The sequence below is a fragment of the Onychostoma macrolepis genome, chromosome 05 (genome assembly GCF_012432095.1).
Source record: "Onychostoma macrolepis isolate SWU-2019 chromosome 05, ASM1243209v1, whole genome shotgun sequence".
In the NCBI taxonomy this organism is placed as follows: Eukaryota; Metazoa; Chordata; class Actinopteri; order Cypriniformes; family Cyprinidae; genus Onychostoma; species Onychostoma macrolepis.
The window spans coordinates 11,462,920-11,480,779 of NC_081159.1; the positions used below are offsets into that span (position 1 = coordinate 11,462,920).

At 42.3% G+C, this 17,860-nt stretch overlaps 1 protein-coding gene across 2 annotated transcripts in view; it reads right to left on the bottom strand.

Moving 5' to 3' along the window:
- Nucleotides 1–17,860, bottom strand: part of adamts3 (ADAM metallopeptidase with thrombospondin type 1 motif, 3) — a 123,239-nt gene that overhangs the window by 12,990 nt on the left and 92,389 nt on the right. For both annotated transcript variants that reach the window (XM_058777269.1, XM_058777268.1), the window contains 2 exons: nt 11,944–12,100; nt 11,213–11,345 (listed from right to left, as the gene is read on the bottom strand). In XM_058777269.1, the coding sequence (XP_058633252.1) occupies nt 11,213–11,345; nt 11,944–12,100 (290 nt within the window). The remainder of the gene's footprint in view (nt 1–11,212; nt 11,346–11,943; nt 12,101–17,860) is intronic.

The window sequence follows — 17,860 nt, forward strand, 5'->3', positions numbered from 1 at the left end:
TCCATTGCACCATATTAAATGTTTTTATATTGCAATGAGAGAAAATTAAATTCAGCGTGTTGCATTCATGTTCTGGGTTCATCTGCTTACCTGTATACAGTATATACAGTAGTAGGCCTATATATTTTTATAAACTATACTGAATTTGGCCTTTTCATATCACAGTTTTTTATTGCAATAATAACAAACAAATATTACAGTATGTATAAAACAAAGAGAAAATACAGTACGTACATAACATCCGAAAATCCTTTCAATACTAAACCAGTTATGGTTTAATAGGCTTAGTTCTTTTTCATATCACTGTCTTCATTCAGTAAGCCACTTAAGTTAAACTTTTCTTTATAATGGTTTTCTATGGGAGGAAAATGCATAATGTGAAAACTTTGAGAGTTGCTTTCATATTCTGGACATATGCTAACTTGTAGGCCTATATCTAGTTTGCAACATTAATAAGGTGTATACTGAGTTTTGTCTTTTAATATTACGTTCTTAATTTAATCATTTTTATAACTCTTTTCTATGGGAGGAAATACTTAACATGAAACTGTGCATTGCTTTCATGTTCTGGGCTCCTCTGCTTGCAAAGTCCTTTTAGAAAGGCAAATAATATCCATTTAGCTTTAAAGTGAATATAATATTAGTTACATCAACATTAGTATTGTTATTTTTTTAAATTGTTGTTGGTCATTTAAATGTATGTTTTTTTAAATGACCAGTATCGGTATCAGCGATACTGGCCCTGTATTTACTCGGTATCGGATCGATACCAAAATTTGCGGTATCGCACATCCCTATTCGAAAGCATACTCCCGTCCAGTAGAATGACGCAATCGGTCACGAGACATTCAAGAGCCAATAGCATTTCACAACCAAGGCTGACGTAAGGCTTCTTCTGGCGGCATTTTTTGAATTTGCGCACAGACTGAACAACACCAAAGACTATAGATCAATTTCCTGTTAGTAAACATTGTGATGTTTTTCTGTGGGTGGAGCTTCGGTGGTGGCAGAAAGATCCCCCTGACCGCTTCACTAACGCTAGCTATGAAGTCTGTTAGCTTGTTTTTTTAACAATAACTTGAGAAATTCTGATTTTACCTGCATATGTAAGGGCTGCATACCTGCATACTGTCCGGGACTGCGTTATTTGAAAAGGTTAACTTTAACAGACGAAATTGGCCGACCTGTACTCACTCAAAGGATGGATGATCTGACAGGATTACCTCCGCTTGAGTGATCACAAATAACACGTATAGTAAAGACAAACTCACCGTGTATCTATGAAGATGTAATATATATTTCAATTTCAGCAGGCAACTATTTTTACAGCTACATTATTATTCCAGCCACAATTACTCATAACAATGTATAGGGTGAATTCGGGTAATCTGGGACATTGGGTAATCTGGGACACCTAAACTCCAGTGTGTTTATTTCCTGTTCTAATCAAATTTAGTCAACAGGACTTTTACTATAATTTTAGCATGGATGTCATGTGACAAAAATCACATGACTTCATTGGGGTGATTCCACAGAAAGGGGCGGGGCACTTGTCAATCAAGAAGCTCCCCTGGGAATTGCATGACAAGGTCAATGACAGGATTCTGACTAGATTAATGTTAAGGACATAAATCTGTCATAAATAAGACAATGTTCCTAATTGTTGTCAAATTATGTTTGTGATCTATTCAAGCAACAAAATATGTATTAAAGTGTTGAAAATGTGTTTTAGTTTTTTTTCTTTCAAACATTTTTTTGTTGTCCCACATTATCAAATATGATTGAGAATGTGGGACAGCATGCTTTGGGTAATCTGGGACAGTCTTCAAATGGGGGAAATATGCATTTAGGGACTTTATAAATCTAATGACAAGGGTTAATATATGCCATAATGAGAATGGGTATAATGGGTGTTAATTCTGGAGGTTATAACATTAGCACAAGTTCACAGTAGCTAGCAGCTAGCTAAAGCAGCTAGCTAGAGAGATGCTACAGAGACGGAATCTGGGAAACGTATTCCAATAGCAAGCAAAGGTATCAGGATGAAGTAAACCGTTAATTTCATTTCTCAAATTCCCAGTTAGTTTAGTATATACAGCGGTTCAAATCACTGAGCAGGAGGGGGATCTGCGCCCAGGCCAGTTCACAATGTTCTGTTCACAAACGCATGCACTCACGCACGCACACACACACACCCACCCCCACACCGACACCCACCCACCCCACACACACAGTCATTTAGTCAGCTAAAATATGAAAATATCCATGGCCTTTAATTAACTCAATGAAATGTATTACAAAATGCAATGGCACCACAGCGTCAGGAAAAGAGATGGCAACAGAAAGAGCGAGGAAGAGAGAGAGAGGGAAATAAGAGAAATACGAAGAAGCTTAAACCAATGGAATGAGAGTAGAATGAAGGGAGCTATTGGTGATATTGTGTTTGGCATGCATAAAGTATGGTGAATATAGGCTTTTTTTAGGCCTAATACATATGTCCCAGATTATAAAGTGACCTGTCCCAGATTATCAAATTCAGGCAGAATTTTTTTGGGGGGCAGAAAAACACTTAATAGGTGTGGCATGTCTCCTCTGGGGATATCTACATTATTTCTTCTGGTGTGGTTAGAAAACATCTTAGGGATTTCAGAAAAGTCTAATGTGTTGATCTAATGTGTTAGATAGATATCGAAATAAATTGCAGAAGTCAAAATTGCAAAAAAATGTCCCAGATTACCCGAATTCACCCTATACAATTACACATGATTAAACATATAAATCGTCAGTTTGTTGTTTTACACACATGCACGCAGACATTATTTCATACACGACATAGTACTGAGATCCATAAGAAATCTTTAGACGCGCCCATAACAACAAAAGACAATACTTTATTGAACCTTTTCTGATAAGAAGTGTGCGCCTGCAAACGTGAGCTTTTCTGATGATTGTTTCTGTCCAGTCCGCTCTTTATCTCGTTTAACCACAGCTGTCGTCGTTTATTTATTTATTTTTTATTTATTATTTATTCATTTATATTGTCTGGCAGTGGCAGCCAGATGTTTCAAAATTCTGACTTTATTCTTGCAATTCCGAGATTATATCTCACAAGTCTGATAAGAAAAATCAACTCGTCATTCTCTCTTTTGATTTATATCCCACACATCTGGCTTTTCCCCCCCACACAATGGACAAACTCGCTATTGTTGAGTTAAATCGAGTTATAAAGTCCGAAATACGAAATATAAAGTTGAAAAAAAAAAATTCTCAAAAAAGAATTGTGGAATAAAATAGGTAACGTGATGTAAATTGGTATAGGTTTAAATACTATTTCATGCTGTAAATGTAGGACAAATATAATATATTCCCTATGAACTGTATATGTGAATATTATGTTGACCAATTGTTTAAATCAAATTTATGCTTTAAAAGTCGAGTAATCATAGCAGGTTTCATTTATTAGTCTGTCCGTTTAAACGTCTGCGTTTAGCTTCAAATGGCGGTTTTGACGACAGTATTCTATAAAAAATTATTTGCATTCCGATTCTGACATCCAAAGGCACAACAGTACATTTTATCTCTTATTCTGTGGATCTTTCCCGTTTCACTCCGCTTGTTACGGTGTGTTTCTGCCACCACAATGTGCGCGCAGCTGCGAGTGACGTAACTGTGACGTCTACATGAAATTGGTCTATAGAATAGGTTGTTTGCACATGACGTCACTGATGACGCGCAAAATGCAGCTGGAGGGCAGGAAGTGATTTTTCTCCATAGGAATCAGTAGCAGAAACTCAAAATTCCGGTTGCGTTGTTTAAGGATGCTTAAATCGGCCAAACCGAGAAAACACAAGGAGCTTTTATTGTGTACGACAATGTGTTGTTCATAAAAGGTGGAAAGTCAAGAAACTGACTGAAAAACGCAGGGGAAAGTGGCTTGTAAAGCTGCGTCTGCGGTCGGGAGGAGCGAGTCAGATAATGCTCGTGTGTGCAAATAGTTAATATAATATAAGATATAATAGTATATTAAAATATTAATAAAGATATAAACCGATTGGACTGCCACCTCTCGCACATTCAGCGTGAGACGGTCAGAATTCACTCTAAACGCTACACGCAGACACGATGTAAATAAGATATTATTTGCAGTTGTAAGAGCTTCATATCACGGAACATCGTGGGATTGTGATAAATTGAAGTGAGTGACAGCTTTTTAGTGATTAACGTTATATATGAAAGCGCTATTTGCTCGCTTTCTAGGCTATAATCATTCAGAATTTAAATAAGTTGTTTTAAGTGCTGCTAATAGGACCAACAGCCACATCTCAGATATTAGCGTGAGACGGTCAGAATTCACTCAATGCTAAACGGCCACGTCCGGCGCGCTGTGCACTTCAGTGTCGGGTCGATTCCGGCTCGGATGCGGCAGTGTCGGCTCGCTATTGACTCGGCCCGGAATCGGGCAGTGAGTCCACAGTGGCGGCTGCTGGACTTTCAAAGAGGGGAAGCTCATTTTCGACCTACATCATAAAAATTGTCCATTTATTCATACGGAAATTCTGCGCTACATTCCTTTTCAAGAAAATGCTCTGTGACCCTGTCGTACCAACTAGGCGTCTTTTCCAGTGAGGCTAGCCTAGCCTACTGTATGAATGAATGAATGAACAAACAATCTAAAAAAAAAGATATTAAACTCGACGGAGGAAATGTGGGAATTAGGTTAAACTGAAACAAGGAATGTGGTGTATAATAGGGTTGTCACGATACCATAAAAATGTCTTATGATACTATACCAGCTTAATTTATAATTCAGTTCTAAAAAATGAATCAATTTAATAAATAAATAGATGTAAGTGAAAACAGACAATATTATTATCTGAATACTTAATTAATGTGAATGAATGACTGGCTATTGTTATCCATCAAATGATCTAAACAAAACTCATCTTAGCACTGCACAGAAGCTGCATGAAGTGACATTTAGATGTGGCATTTATTCATTTAGACTGTATTTATAATTGCATAAATAATTGTATGAGATTAATGTTTTAAATACTAAATTCTGAATATAGAAATATGTTGGAAAATAATGTAATGTGCCTACTTTTAGACGGGAAACTTAAAAACTGCCAGCAGGTGGCAGAAGTTCGTGATTGAATCACTGAGTCATTCAAATGATTCTTTCAAAACGGCTGAATCCTTCAGGAGCGAATCAAATGACTGTTTTTATGAATGGCTCAGTGAATCAGTGATTCGCCCAAGACAACGCGGATTTGGATTCGAACACAAACGAAACAAAAACAGCACTCTGGCTCGTGTCGTATTGCCTATGTGCCGCTATGGGACTGAGCTCAAATAGCTTCAGCGTCAGCGACTTTTTATAGAACAAAATCGCTGTCAATCAAACTGAGATGCAGTCTTTCGACAGACCCTCCAATCATCACGCAGAAGCCCGGAGTCCAGGCCAGCCCACTCCTCCATTCACCCCCAGAGACGCTGAGCGTCCGTGGGCGGGACATAATCGCAGCATTTATCCAATGACCGTCTAGTTTCGAAGCACTGAAAAAAACTGTTCAAAGCAGCCCCATTGAAGTCAATGGACGCTAGGCTTCAACAGGGAAATGCACTGTGATGCTACGGGAATGTATGAGAAGGAAATCCAGTCAGCCGACCTGCTATATGTAGCTGATTCTGAACAAACTCGTCTTCGAGATGAACGTGTTCTAACGCATTTTTAGTCAATAAAATGTTAACACAATAGTACATATTTGACCACTAATTTTTTGACATTATAGGGGAAGCCGAGCTTCCCTTGCAGTCTTAAAGAAATCCCCACTGGTCCACAGGCATCTGGCCCGAGTGCGGCAGACGGAGTCGGGCCAAGGGGTAAGTCTCCGGCAGGTGAGAATCTAACCGGAGCTGGTAAACACTCTGTATTTTGCTATCTGGGATGTGGCTGTTGGTCCTATTAGCAGCACTTAAAACAACTTATTTAAATTCTGAATCGATTATAGCCTAGAAAGCGAGCAAATAGCGCTTTCATATATAACGTTAATCACTAAAAAGCTGTCACTCACTTCAATTTATCGCAATCCCACGATGTTCCGTGATATGAAGCTCTTACAACTGCAAATAATATCTTATTTACATTGTGTCTGCGTGTGGCGTTTAGAGTGAATTCTGACCGTCTCACGCTGAATGCGCGAGAGGTGGCAGTCCAATCTATTTATATATTTATTAATATTTTAATATATTATTATATCTTATTATATTAACCATTTGCACACGAGCATTATCCGACTCGCTCCTCCCGACCGCAGACGCAGCTTTACAAGCCACTTTTCATGTTTTTCAGTCAATTTCTTGACTTTTCCCTCTTACGAACAACACAATTTCTTACGATAAAAGCTCCTTGTGGTTTCTCGGTTTGGCCGATTTAAGCGTCCTTAAACAACGCAAAACACAGGAATTTTGAGTTTCTGCTACTGATTCCTATGGAGAAAAATCACTTCCTGCCCTCCAGCTGCATTTCACGCATCATCAGAATCACGTGATTGCAAACAACCTATACCTATATATATATAGTCAAGAGACTTTGACAACACACAGGAAGAGATTTACAGCGGACGGAGACAGCGATCGCATCTATTCCTCTCACAAATCAACCCTTTTGCCTCGGAAGACTTGGAATATTAATACTTTTTGAATAAATTATGACGGTAGTTGTATCTGCCTGTTATATCTTATGTTTTATTGACAAATGGTAGGTTTAGGGGCAGGGGTTGGGTTACGTGAATGTGTAATAATAAAATGGTTAGGTGCACACCGTGATGGTGTCTTAGGTAACGTTAGACTTATCCGTGATGTAAAAAAAAGCATGTCAAGAAAATATAAATGTGCAGGATGCTGTAATTAACTGATTTTGCAGTGATATGGGCCAAACGCTGCATAGCTTAAACCACCATTGTACTGTTTTCATTTAATTTTGGGTGAATCGATCTTCAGATGCAATAAAATATAATTTTATCAATTTGAATCATTATTATTATTATTACTGGATGATTGATTTTATTTCTCTAACACTTGTTCATCTTTTTTTTTTACAACATTTGAAATATTGAAATACGTTATAAAATACAGAGTACTAACACTTAATGTCATTTTAATGACAAATTTAATTTGTACCACTGTAGTTGAGGTCAAGAACAATATTCATGACGCTGTTATAAAATTATTTGACAGAGTATTAACACTTAATGACATTTTAATGACAAATCCAATTTGTACCACTGAATAAAAGTGGTCAGAAAAATATTCATGACACAACTATAATGGCCTCATGACAGCCAATGGCAAAACCAACCACATGACAGTTTAATGTAATGTTAACCCATAAAGCTAAGCAATTTCTTAAGTTTGATAATTAATCTCATCTGTCATGTTTATGACAGATTTATGACAGGTTATGTTGTCTTGGTCATGTCAAGTTGTCATAAAGACATCTCAAACAGTGTCCTCTCTGCATTAAAAATGACATAACTGAGTGAATTACACATGATGACAGTTGTCATAAACATGCATAAAATCTCCTTCATATTCATGACGTGTCATGTCATGATTATGAAGGTATCATGTCAGTCTTATGCATACCTATTCTGTCATTTCAAAGTAACTAACAGTGTGGCTTCATTGAAATGTTGCTTTCACAGACATTGTGCATGTCCTTGACTGATCAAGTGCTTAATGTGAATGTTATAAATCACACAAGGATATAGAATAGTTGATGAAATATGACGCTGTTACAATGTAGTCACTGAAACAAAGACTGCACGTAATTATTGCCATCATTTACAGTGGGGATAGGTGGGACATATTTTATCCTGGCCAATCTTTTTATTTTGTCTTATAATAAATTATATAATGTCTGCTCAATATCATTATTTATGTATCAAAACAGTAAAGGATCATATTAAAATATTTATTCATAACCTAATTAATGTATTTATGGGCTATGCCTTCACCATTCTGGGACATCACAACCAGCATGTCTGCGAAAACCTCAACTGTCCCAATCATTTTTTAAAACAAAGAAATGCCCACAAATTTTTCCAGACATATATGAAAACATTGCGCACATGAAACCATTGGGCAAACAATTGAAATGGATGGTAAATCTCAATATAAATAGATAAAAATTAAACACTACAACAATTCTCTACAGTTCAAGTGTAATTCAGTTGGAAGATTGAACAGAAGTAAAAATGTCATTTCCATTTACAAACAATTAGGCTTCATAGAAACATATTTCATGTAATATGTTTACTAAACAGCTGGATCTGTTCTGAAGAATGTGATGGATGTTATTAGCCTATGAACAGCAGAAAGTGCAGGGAATAAAAAAAACATCTGCTTTTGTTGCTGCTTTCAAATAGGCATTGATATATCCTCATGACGAATATTTAAATCAAGTATTAAAAGCAGAATAACTGCTTGTGAGACTACTAAAAAATATATAAAAGCTACTTGGTGGAAAGGCAGAGGGATTGTGATGCTTTGATAGATATTATACACCATTTACACCCTACTGTGCATACTGTATTTAAATGAAAAAAGATGTTCATGGTGTGGCTGACACACCCAGATCATCAAGGTCAGTCTTTCATTATCCCAGTCTGATATCCAGTGTGAGGGATTCACCGCTGGTGTCTGCACGCACAGCTGGTATCTGCACGCACAGCTGGTATCCCCAAACCCAATCACTCTAGCCCTCCTGTTCCTGAACTGATTCCCCTGTCTGAAACGCTTCCCCTGATGGGGATCGCATTTTGGTGTGTTTGGGCTGCATACACCACCACAGAACTCCCTGAGGTAGTGTCGCTCACTGCTGTGTTCCCTGAAGTGATGGTGCCTGCTGCAGTTTCTCCAGAGTTGGCGGTACATGCTGCAGTACCTCCCGACGTGGCGGTGCTCACTTCAGCTCCTCGTATGGTGGTGGCGTCCAGCAATGAACTCTCATTCTGTTGTGTTGCGGTCGAAGAGACCATTACTGAATTCTCCCTGTGTTCTGTGTTTACCACTGTAGAACCTCCAGAGGTGGCGGCAACTGCCGCAGAACCTCCAGAGGTGTCAGCGGTATCAGTCAATGAACTCTCGTTCTGTCCTGTCACGGCTATGGAGGCCGTCAATGAACTCTCGTTCTGTCCTGTCACGGCTATGGAGGCCGTCAAAGAACTCTCGTTCTGTCCTGTCACGGCTATGGAGGCCATCAAAGAACTCTCGTTCTGTCCTGTCACGGCTATGGAGGCCGTCAAAGAACTCTCGTTCTGTCCTGTCACGGCTATTGAGGCCGTCAAAGAACTCTCGTTCTGTCCTGTCACGGCTATGGAGGCCGTCAAAGAACTCTCGTTCTGTCCTGTCACGGCTATGGAGGCCGTCAATGAACTCTCGTTCTGTCCTGTCACAGCTATGGAAACCTATTATGAGCTTTCTGTGTTCCCTGCCTCTATCCTTGTGTCTGTGCATGTTCTGTCTTCTCCTTGTGTCTCCGTTCTCCCTAGTTCCCAGGCTCTGCTGTGGGTTCCTGATCCGTCGTGGTGGGCTCCTGCTCTGTCTGCTCCACCGTGGTGGTCTTCGGGTCCGTCTGTTCCGCTCTGGTGGTCTTCTGCTCCACCTGTTCCACTCGCTCCGCTGTGGTGGTCCACTATCTGGCTCTGGTGGTCTTCTGCGCTACCCTGGTGGGCTCCTGCTCTATCTGCGCCGCCGTGGTTGTCTGCTGTCTGGCTCTGGTGGTCTTCTGCACCGCCGTGGAAATCTTCAGTCCCGTCTGGTCCGCCCTGGTGGGCTCAAGTCCCGTCTGGTCCACCCTGGTGGGCTCAAGTCCCGCCCGGTCCGCCCTGGTGGGCTCCAGTCCCGCCCGGTCTGCCCTGGTGGGCTCAAGTCCCGTCTGGTCCGCCCTGGTGGGCTCAAGTCCCGCCCGGTCTGCCCTGGTGGGCTCCAGTCCCACCCGGTCCGCCCTGGTGGGCTCCAGTCCCGCCCACTCTGCCCTGGCTTCCTGCTCTGCCGGCTCTGCCTCGGTCCCAGATCACTCCGCTGCCACGGGGACCTGGCCCTCCATCCCTCCCTCTGTTCCGCCTCCGCTCCACCTCCCTCCTGATTATAGACTGTGTGGAGCGTCTGGAAGCCGCTCTTTGGGGGGGGGCTATGTCACAAATCTGGTCTGCACTCCCGTTCATTCACCACTAGAGGTCACCCGCTCACCACATGGACTGCATTTCCCATCAGCCATCTCACCAATCACACGCACACAGCTGTCACCAATCACTCATTGCACTAATCACACGCACACCTGATCACACAGCATCACTAATCACACACACTATTTCAACCCTGGACATTCTCTCCCTCGTGGCCGAGTATTGTATGCATTATCGCTGCCCTACAGAGCCCTGTTAGTTTTCCTAGCCTTGCCTCGCCTAGCCTTGCCTTTGTTTAATCGTGTTTTCCCCTGCCTAGACTATCGCTAACGTTTTGGATTACCTCTCCTGTCTCGCCCCTTTGGATTCTGTACGCTGATCGTCGACCCACGCTTGTCTCTGGTTACTCTTTGTCTCGTCCATATTATACCTGTTTGCCATTGTTTGACCCTGCCTGTACGACCACGTCTCTGCCTAATAAAGTCTGCATATGGATCCGTACGTCTCTCGTCTCGTCAGCCCCGTAACAGATACAGAAAGGTCTTAATAATTCTTATATATACATTCCTTGTGTTAATCATAAAAGCTGACCATGGATACATGTTGGATAAAAATAGAATAAAAGCAGCTGCAACTATATTTCTGGTTTTCTTTCAGAAAAGTTCAAAATCATCCAAGGCTACACATTCAGTAGAAACTGCAGGCTGAGGCAAAGTATTCCCAGCTATGAAACATACATGCACAATCACACTTTGAGATTTCTTCATAGCCTCTGACAAGAGAAATTAATGAAACAAGACCTCCCAATGGTATAAAGCAATCAAAACCCAGCTCTGAGTTCTCTGAGATAGACTGTGGAAGCATGAGTGCTTGTACATTATTTAGTGATGTTTAGATTGAGTTAAATATGATGAAATAAGAAATCACATACTGTGCCATGACAAGCCACTCTAGCTTTCATTTCAGTGAAAATGACTACAGTTATTGTGAGAAGTGTTCAAAACAGTTTAATTTCAACTTACTGTGGTTGCGTACAGTTCTGTAAGTTACACATTCTTCGAATAGGTTTGGGTTTCTTGTTGATGTCACAGTAGTCTCTGTGCACCATATTGTTGTCACCTTTTTTACGACACCCGTATTTAGTGTACTGGAATCCTAAAGATGAAATGAAATAAAAGAATGAAAAGAAACATGAAGCGTATTGTTACCAGTTGTCAACAATCTGGACTGCCAGAACAAAATCCCTCATCCACCTCAATAGACTCAATAGACCCTGATGTTGTTTCTTGGGTGTGACTATTATTAGTTAAGTAAAAATGAATTAGCTAATGAGTAAAAATAATTTATAGTGAACTGAATATACATTTATTGGTTATGTCAATATTATGACGTTGTAATAACACTGATTTGAATTACTGCATACAAGTTTTAAAACTAGGTTGATTTAATGTTAGATAATAGTTTATCTAATTTAGTTATGCCTGTTTCACAATGCATACATACTGTATGCTCACATGAGGCAATATATTACTACTTAGCAAATCTCATCTCAAATTTGATTGCTTGTATTGTTTGAACTATATCATCGCCCAGCTCTAATCTGCTAAATACAGCTAAGACAAGATGATATTACGATAATATAAACTGTAACATCATGATTTTCTGAAAAGTTGCTTTGAAAAGTGCTACACAAATAAATGTATACATTCGAGTTACCTAGAAGAGCTGAAAGATCATACAAAGTGAACATTACCTCCAGCACAAGGTCTTGAACATTGGGACCAGCTCTTCAGTGCCCACTCATATGTGTCCTCCTGAATGACATTATTGTTGTTAAGTGGCACTGAATCTTCGTGGATGATGTATTTGTACATTAGCATGGACCTTGTCTCATTGTCTTTAGGTATAATCTAACGGAGATGAAAAACAATAGGAGAGAAGTTTCAGATGTAGCATTTTTTCATGCATATGTAAGAGTATGCAGATTTATGTGTTGGCCTCTGTGTGATATGACTCAGACGAGGATCTGTTTAATTTGAAAACGAAACAAGTATGACAAGCTTTACTCCACATGCTTGTGGAGTTGTTTCAAGGACGACTAATTTTGCATTGATTTTACTTCTTATGACTTGTAATTTCATGCGTGCTTTGGATATTCATATTTCAATAGCCATTCTTATTTTCAGAATATGTCTGCAACCTGATACAAAATCAAATATGCAGGTTAGAGATCAGCATTCAGAAGCAAGAACACACAATTTTAAACTTATTCAAAGTATTTTTTTTTTTGCATTTTTTGAATGTGAGAAAAAGGTGGTGAAGTCATTACAATTTTAAAACTTCTGCATTAATTTTGCCTAAATGTAAGGTAACTAGTTGTAACTAATGAAAACAACAGAATGAAAAGGATGTGATTAGACACATATCAGACAGTGTGTTCCTGAATAATTCCCATTTGTCATTGTAAATTGAAATAGCAATTGTAAATTGAAACAGCATTTGTATGAATCACACACTGATCAGAAACAAATTTGTGTGTGTGCAACATAACATCACAACATCATTACTAAAAACACTAGCCTGTATAAATCCACTGATAATGTTCAAGTGGAAGACAATCAACAGTTTTTGCTCTGCCTATGTTGTTAATTTCTCTGCAAGCAAGGCTTAAAGCACATCTAAAGATCTCCATGCACCTTCTAAATTGTCTGATGTCAGTGTTCATGAATTTACCTTGCGGGAAAAGGAAGAATATCAAAGAGAAAAATCACAGCATTCATATTAAATCATTTTTAACAGATGGTTAATTCAAACAATGACATTTGGTAGTAGAAATATGAGGGTTTTGGGTTTTTGCAGCCTGAGAAGAACCCAGATGGCTTGTGGTCATTAAAGAATTGATGAATTATGGACTGTGGTAATACATTTTACAAGTAAATGTCAATGTGTCTTTCCATGAGCTTACACTTTGTAGAAAGTAGTTCATACAACACAAAAGATCCTAAACAAAGAAATATTGGAGTGGAATTGCAAAGTGGAAGTATAAGAACTGTTGAGCTTTGACAAGTCAAAGCATTCAACTTAATCTAGCTGAATTGTTGTGGCATGACCTAAAATGAGTTCATGCGAGACAGCTAAATTATAAGATTGGCCTGAAGCAAGACTGTAAAGAGAAACTGTAACTTACCATTTCTAAGTCCTAAAATGTTATGTGCATAAAATCAATTAATTAATTCATTCATTCATTCATATTTCTGAATGAAAAATCATTTACACGTTTCTGTGTTGCTGTATACAATTACTGCCAACCTATTATTATTATTATTATTATTTATTTATTTATTTTTTTTTTACATTAAACCTCTAAAAGTTGATGGCCACAGTGTGCATCACATTCAAAACAGTGGACATCACCATTTAAAGTTTATCAAAGATTTGAGACCTCTACAAAATATGTCATGATTAAGATTGATTAAGCATGATTAAGAAAAAAATATTCTCCTCGTATCAAGCAATTGATAAAAGAAATGTACTGAATATCTCAGCTGTTTCTCGTAGACAGAACTGTGATCTAATTGAGAGATTCTGCATAAATAATCTGGCCTATGCCATTCACATCATTGTCTTAGTGTATGATATTTATATTACATATGTATTATTTTAAATCACATTATATTCTTAGTGTATGCAACAAATATTTTTCCTCATTTTGAGTTTTTTTTGTTCCGTCCTTTAGAATTTACATTTATTAGATGCATTTACTGTATGCATTTGGCTTTTATCCAAAGTGACGTACATTGCATTTAATGCATACATTTGATCAGTTTAAGCATTTCCTGGCAATTGAACTCATGGCTGTGTTGTTACTTGCTCCATGCTGTACTGTCTCAGTTACAGGAATGATGACAGACTGCTTGATATTAATTCAGTGAAGCACTGGGTAAAAGTCAACTGTCTTCAACTGGCACACCGGCAGGAGACGGCCGAACTAGCTGCTCTAGAGACCCCCGAAGGGGAGGCGAGCATCTCAGCTCTGCTACGTTTGCAGGTGGAAGAGACTGAGATGTGTACTCGCTGGAGATCGCTGCGCCCTGGAACACTGTACGTGGCAGGGTTAGCAGCCCGATCTCCTGAGGGCACTGAGGAGGAATGGGCACCGTGCACTGCAGTGAACGCCGCTCTTCCCCAGAGGGGGTTACCCTCATAAGCCCTGGGCCATGGGCGTCAGGGCTTTTTGGCCGAGGACTTCTTAGCCTGAAGTATGACCTGCATGTCCGTCTTCGGCTTCGAGGGCCCTGGGCCAGAGCCTCGGGGAAGCGCGAGTGGCGACGCTTTGTTTTTGCGCTTCCCTGTATGAGGAGCAAGTACGTGGCTGGGGCTGCTCCCGTCCAGCAGCCACCTGAGCTGAAGAGCGTCGAGGCAGGAACCGCTGAAATGCCGCAGTTTGTTTACGGGCCTCCTGGTACCTGTCGACGACGGTATCGACGACGCTGAACAAGCCAGAAGGCGCAAGCGGGGTGTCCGGTAGGAAGACCATGTCCTTCTCTCTGATGTCGGACAGGGTCAACCACTGATGCATCTCCGCTGCCACCCGGACTGCCATAGACCGCCCAATAGCAGGGGCAGTCTCCTTGATGGCGCGGAGTGCCAAATCAGCGGTTCGCCTGAGCTCCGTGATGTCATCAAAGCTCATTGCCTCGCGCTCATCCAGCTCTTTAAGCAGGTCAGCCTAGTATGCCTGCTCGAGGCTGGACGATTGGTTTCTCGGGGTGGCTCACACTGGTTCTCAGGGCCACACCCTTTCTTTCCGGAAGTGATGAGCTCACTGGGTTGTGGACGGCACCTTTCACTGCTAGAAACCGCCCCGGTGGCTCATCCCCCCTCACCACCCTCGACAGTGGGGCAGCGTGGGGGTATACAGAAGTCCCTCCGGTGGCGGGGTTGGTTGCGATGCAATTGTGTCCAAATACCGCTACCGTCTCCCACCTCCCACCTCCTGGGCCTGTAAGTACTCGCCGGCCCTGATCGGCAGTGCTTATGCGGCCTGCAGAGAAGCTGACTCCACCTTACACACCATGGCGCTATTGCAGGTTAATCAGGCCAAGGCACTGAAGGACCTGCACGAGGGTGGTCACAACCCAGAAGTTCTCAAAGAACTATGCACCACTACTGACCTCGCGCTACGTGCAACAAAGGTCACTGCGTGGTCTCTGGGTTCTGCAATTTCCACTATGGTGGTCCAGGAGCGCTATTCCGGACTGTGTCTGGCCGACATGAGGGAGACCAACAAGACTCAGTTCTTAAACACCCCCGTGTCCCAGACTGGCCTTTTCGGCGACCCAGTGGAGAACTTCGCCCAGCAGTTCATCTTGCCCCGGTGTGCAGCTGCTGCCTCCACCCAGCCGCTGGCGGCAGTGCCTCAGTCTGCTTGTCACCGAGGGCGGCCCCCTGCCGCCGCCCCCGCTCCTGTGCAGCAAACGCAGCAGCATCCAGCAAACCAGCGCCATGGAGCTGGGCGCAGGGCAGCCACCCCGCCCGTCCAGGCCCCTGCCAAACCTGGTTGCTGGCGGAAGAGCAAGAGGCCCTGAGAAGGGCGACCCCGAGATGGAGGAAGTTGCTCTTTGGGAGATGGTGAACGCACTACTCCCTCCCCCGGAGAAGGGCCAGGCGGAGAATCTTTTGTTTAGTTTTTTTCCCGCCACTGACTTCACGGTCAGTGGTACCTAAAACCTCAACAAAACAGCAGTTTCTTCTATCTCTGGGAGTTGTGGACGGATCACACTCACCCTCCTCTCTCGCAAGTGAGCAGCAGTGGGCAGTTCGAGAGTGCTATAAAATGTACTACTCACACACCCTCTGCCTGAACGCAGGTAAGTTTTGCACACACTCAGACCTCGCTTTGCACCGGCTACGAGACGCCCGGGCCGGGTCCCTGTGTTCCTCTTCGCTGCTCCACTGCGGGTACATCGGTGGTTCCGTTGGTGCCACTTGTACGGTATCTGGGAGCCTGGCTAGCACTCCCCAGTCCGTCTCGCTGGCTCCTTCAGACCATCAGACTCGGATATGCGATTCAGTTCGCCCGGCGTCCTCCCAAGTTCAGGGGCATCCATTTCACTTCAGTGAAGGCTGCAGAGGCCCCTGTCTTGCGTGCAGAGATTGCAGTCCTACTGGCGAAGGATGCAGTAGAGCCGGTCCCTCCAGCCAATATGAAGAGGCGGTTTTACAGCCCTTACTTCATTGTACCCAAGAAAGGCGGTGGGTTATGACCAATCTTGGATCTGCGTGTCTTGAACCAGGCCCTTCACAAGCTACCGTTCAAGATGCACATGCTTAAGCGCATCTTCGGGTGCATCCGTCCCCGAGATTGGTTTGCAGCGATCAACCTGAAGGACGCGTACTTTCATGTTTCGATCCTTCCATGCCACAGGCCATTCCTGCGGTTCGTGTTTGGAGGACGATCATATCAGTACAAGGTCCTGCCCTTTGGGCTGTCCCTGTCATCCCGTGTCTTCACAAAAGTTGTGGAACCAGCCCTTGTTCCCCTGAGAGAGCAGGGCATTCGCATTCTCAACTACCTCGATGACTGGCTCATACTAGCTCAGTCTCAGGATCAGTTGTGCGAACACAGGGACTTGGTGCTCTCGCACCTCAGCCGGTCGGGCCTTCGGGTCAACTGGGAAAAGAGTAAACTCTACCCGGTATGGAGTTGGATTCGGTTGAATAAACAGCACGCCTCACGCAGGAACGTGCTCAGTCAGTGTTGAACTGCCTGAATAAGTCACACCGGCCTGCTGCCAAATCTTCACCCTGTGGTCCTTGCGTTTCTCCGGGCAGGAGTGCCCCTGGAACAGGTCTCCAGGCATGCTGTGGTTTACACAGATGTCTCTACCACTGGCTCATCGGGCACATCAACTGCCTAGAGTTGTTAGTAGTACACCTTGCCTTGAACCGTCTCAGAGGGCGCTTGTGACGCAAGCACGTGCTGGTCTGCATGGACAACACTGCGACTGTTGCGTACAACAACCGACAAGGTGGTCCACGCTCTTGTCGCATGTCACAACTCGGCCGCCACCTCCTCCTCTAGAGTCAGAAGCATCTGAGGTTGCTTCATGCCATTCACATTCCGGGCCAGCACAACCATACAGCCGACGAGCTGTCATGAGCTGCGCCCCCCGGGGCATGGAGACTCCATCCCCAGACGGTCCAACTGATTTTGAGGCGTTTCGGAGCCGCTCAGGTAGACCTGTTTGCCTCTCCAGAGACCTCCCACTGCCAGTTGTTTTACTCCCTGACCAAGGGAACACTCAGTATCTTAAAAACATATTAATGTCTAAAGTCTGATAACACTGTTATTCAGCACAAACTGGGCTACAATAATATGTGAGCAGCATGCATGTACAGTACATGTTTGTGTTTTTGAGAAAACAATGTTTATGCGTAGTGAAAAACAATTTTTTTTAAGTCACTGAAATAAGGCCATAAAACACATACAGAATATTTGTTCACAAGACTTTTGAGAACTGAATGTGGTAGACTAGTTTTTGCTACAAAATGATGTGAAAATTATCCTGTTCACTCCTTCACAGAAACAATATATTGATTTAACATTTGTAAAACATGTTTTGTGATAGAATGCCCTTATGCAAGGGAGTGACAATGGCCATGAATAT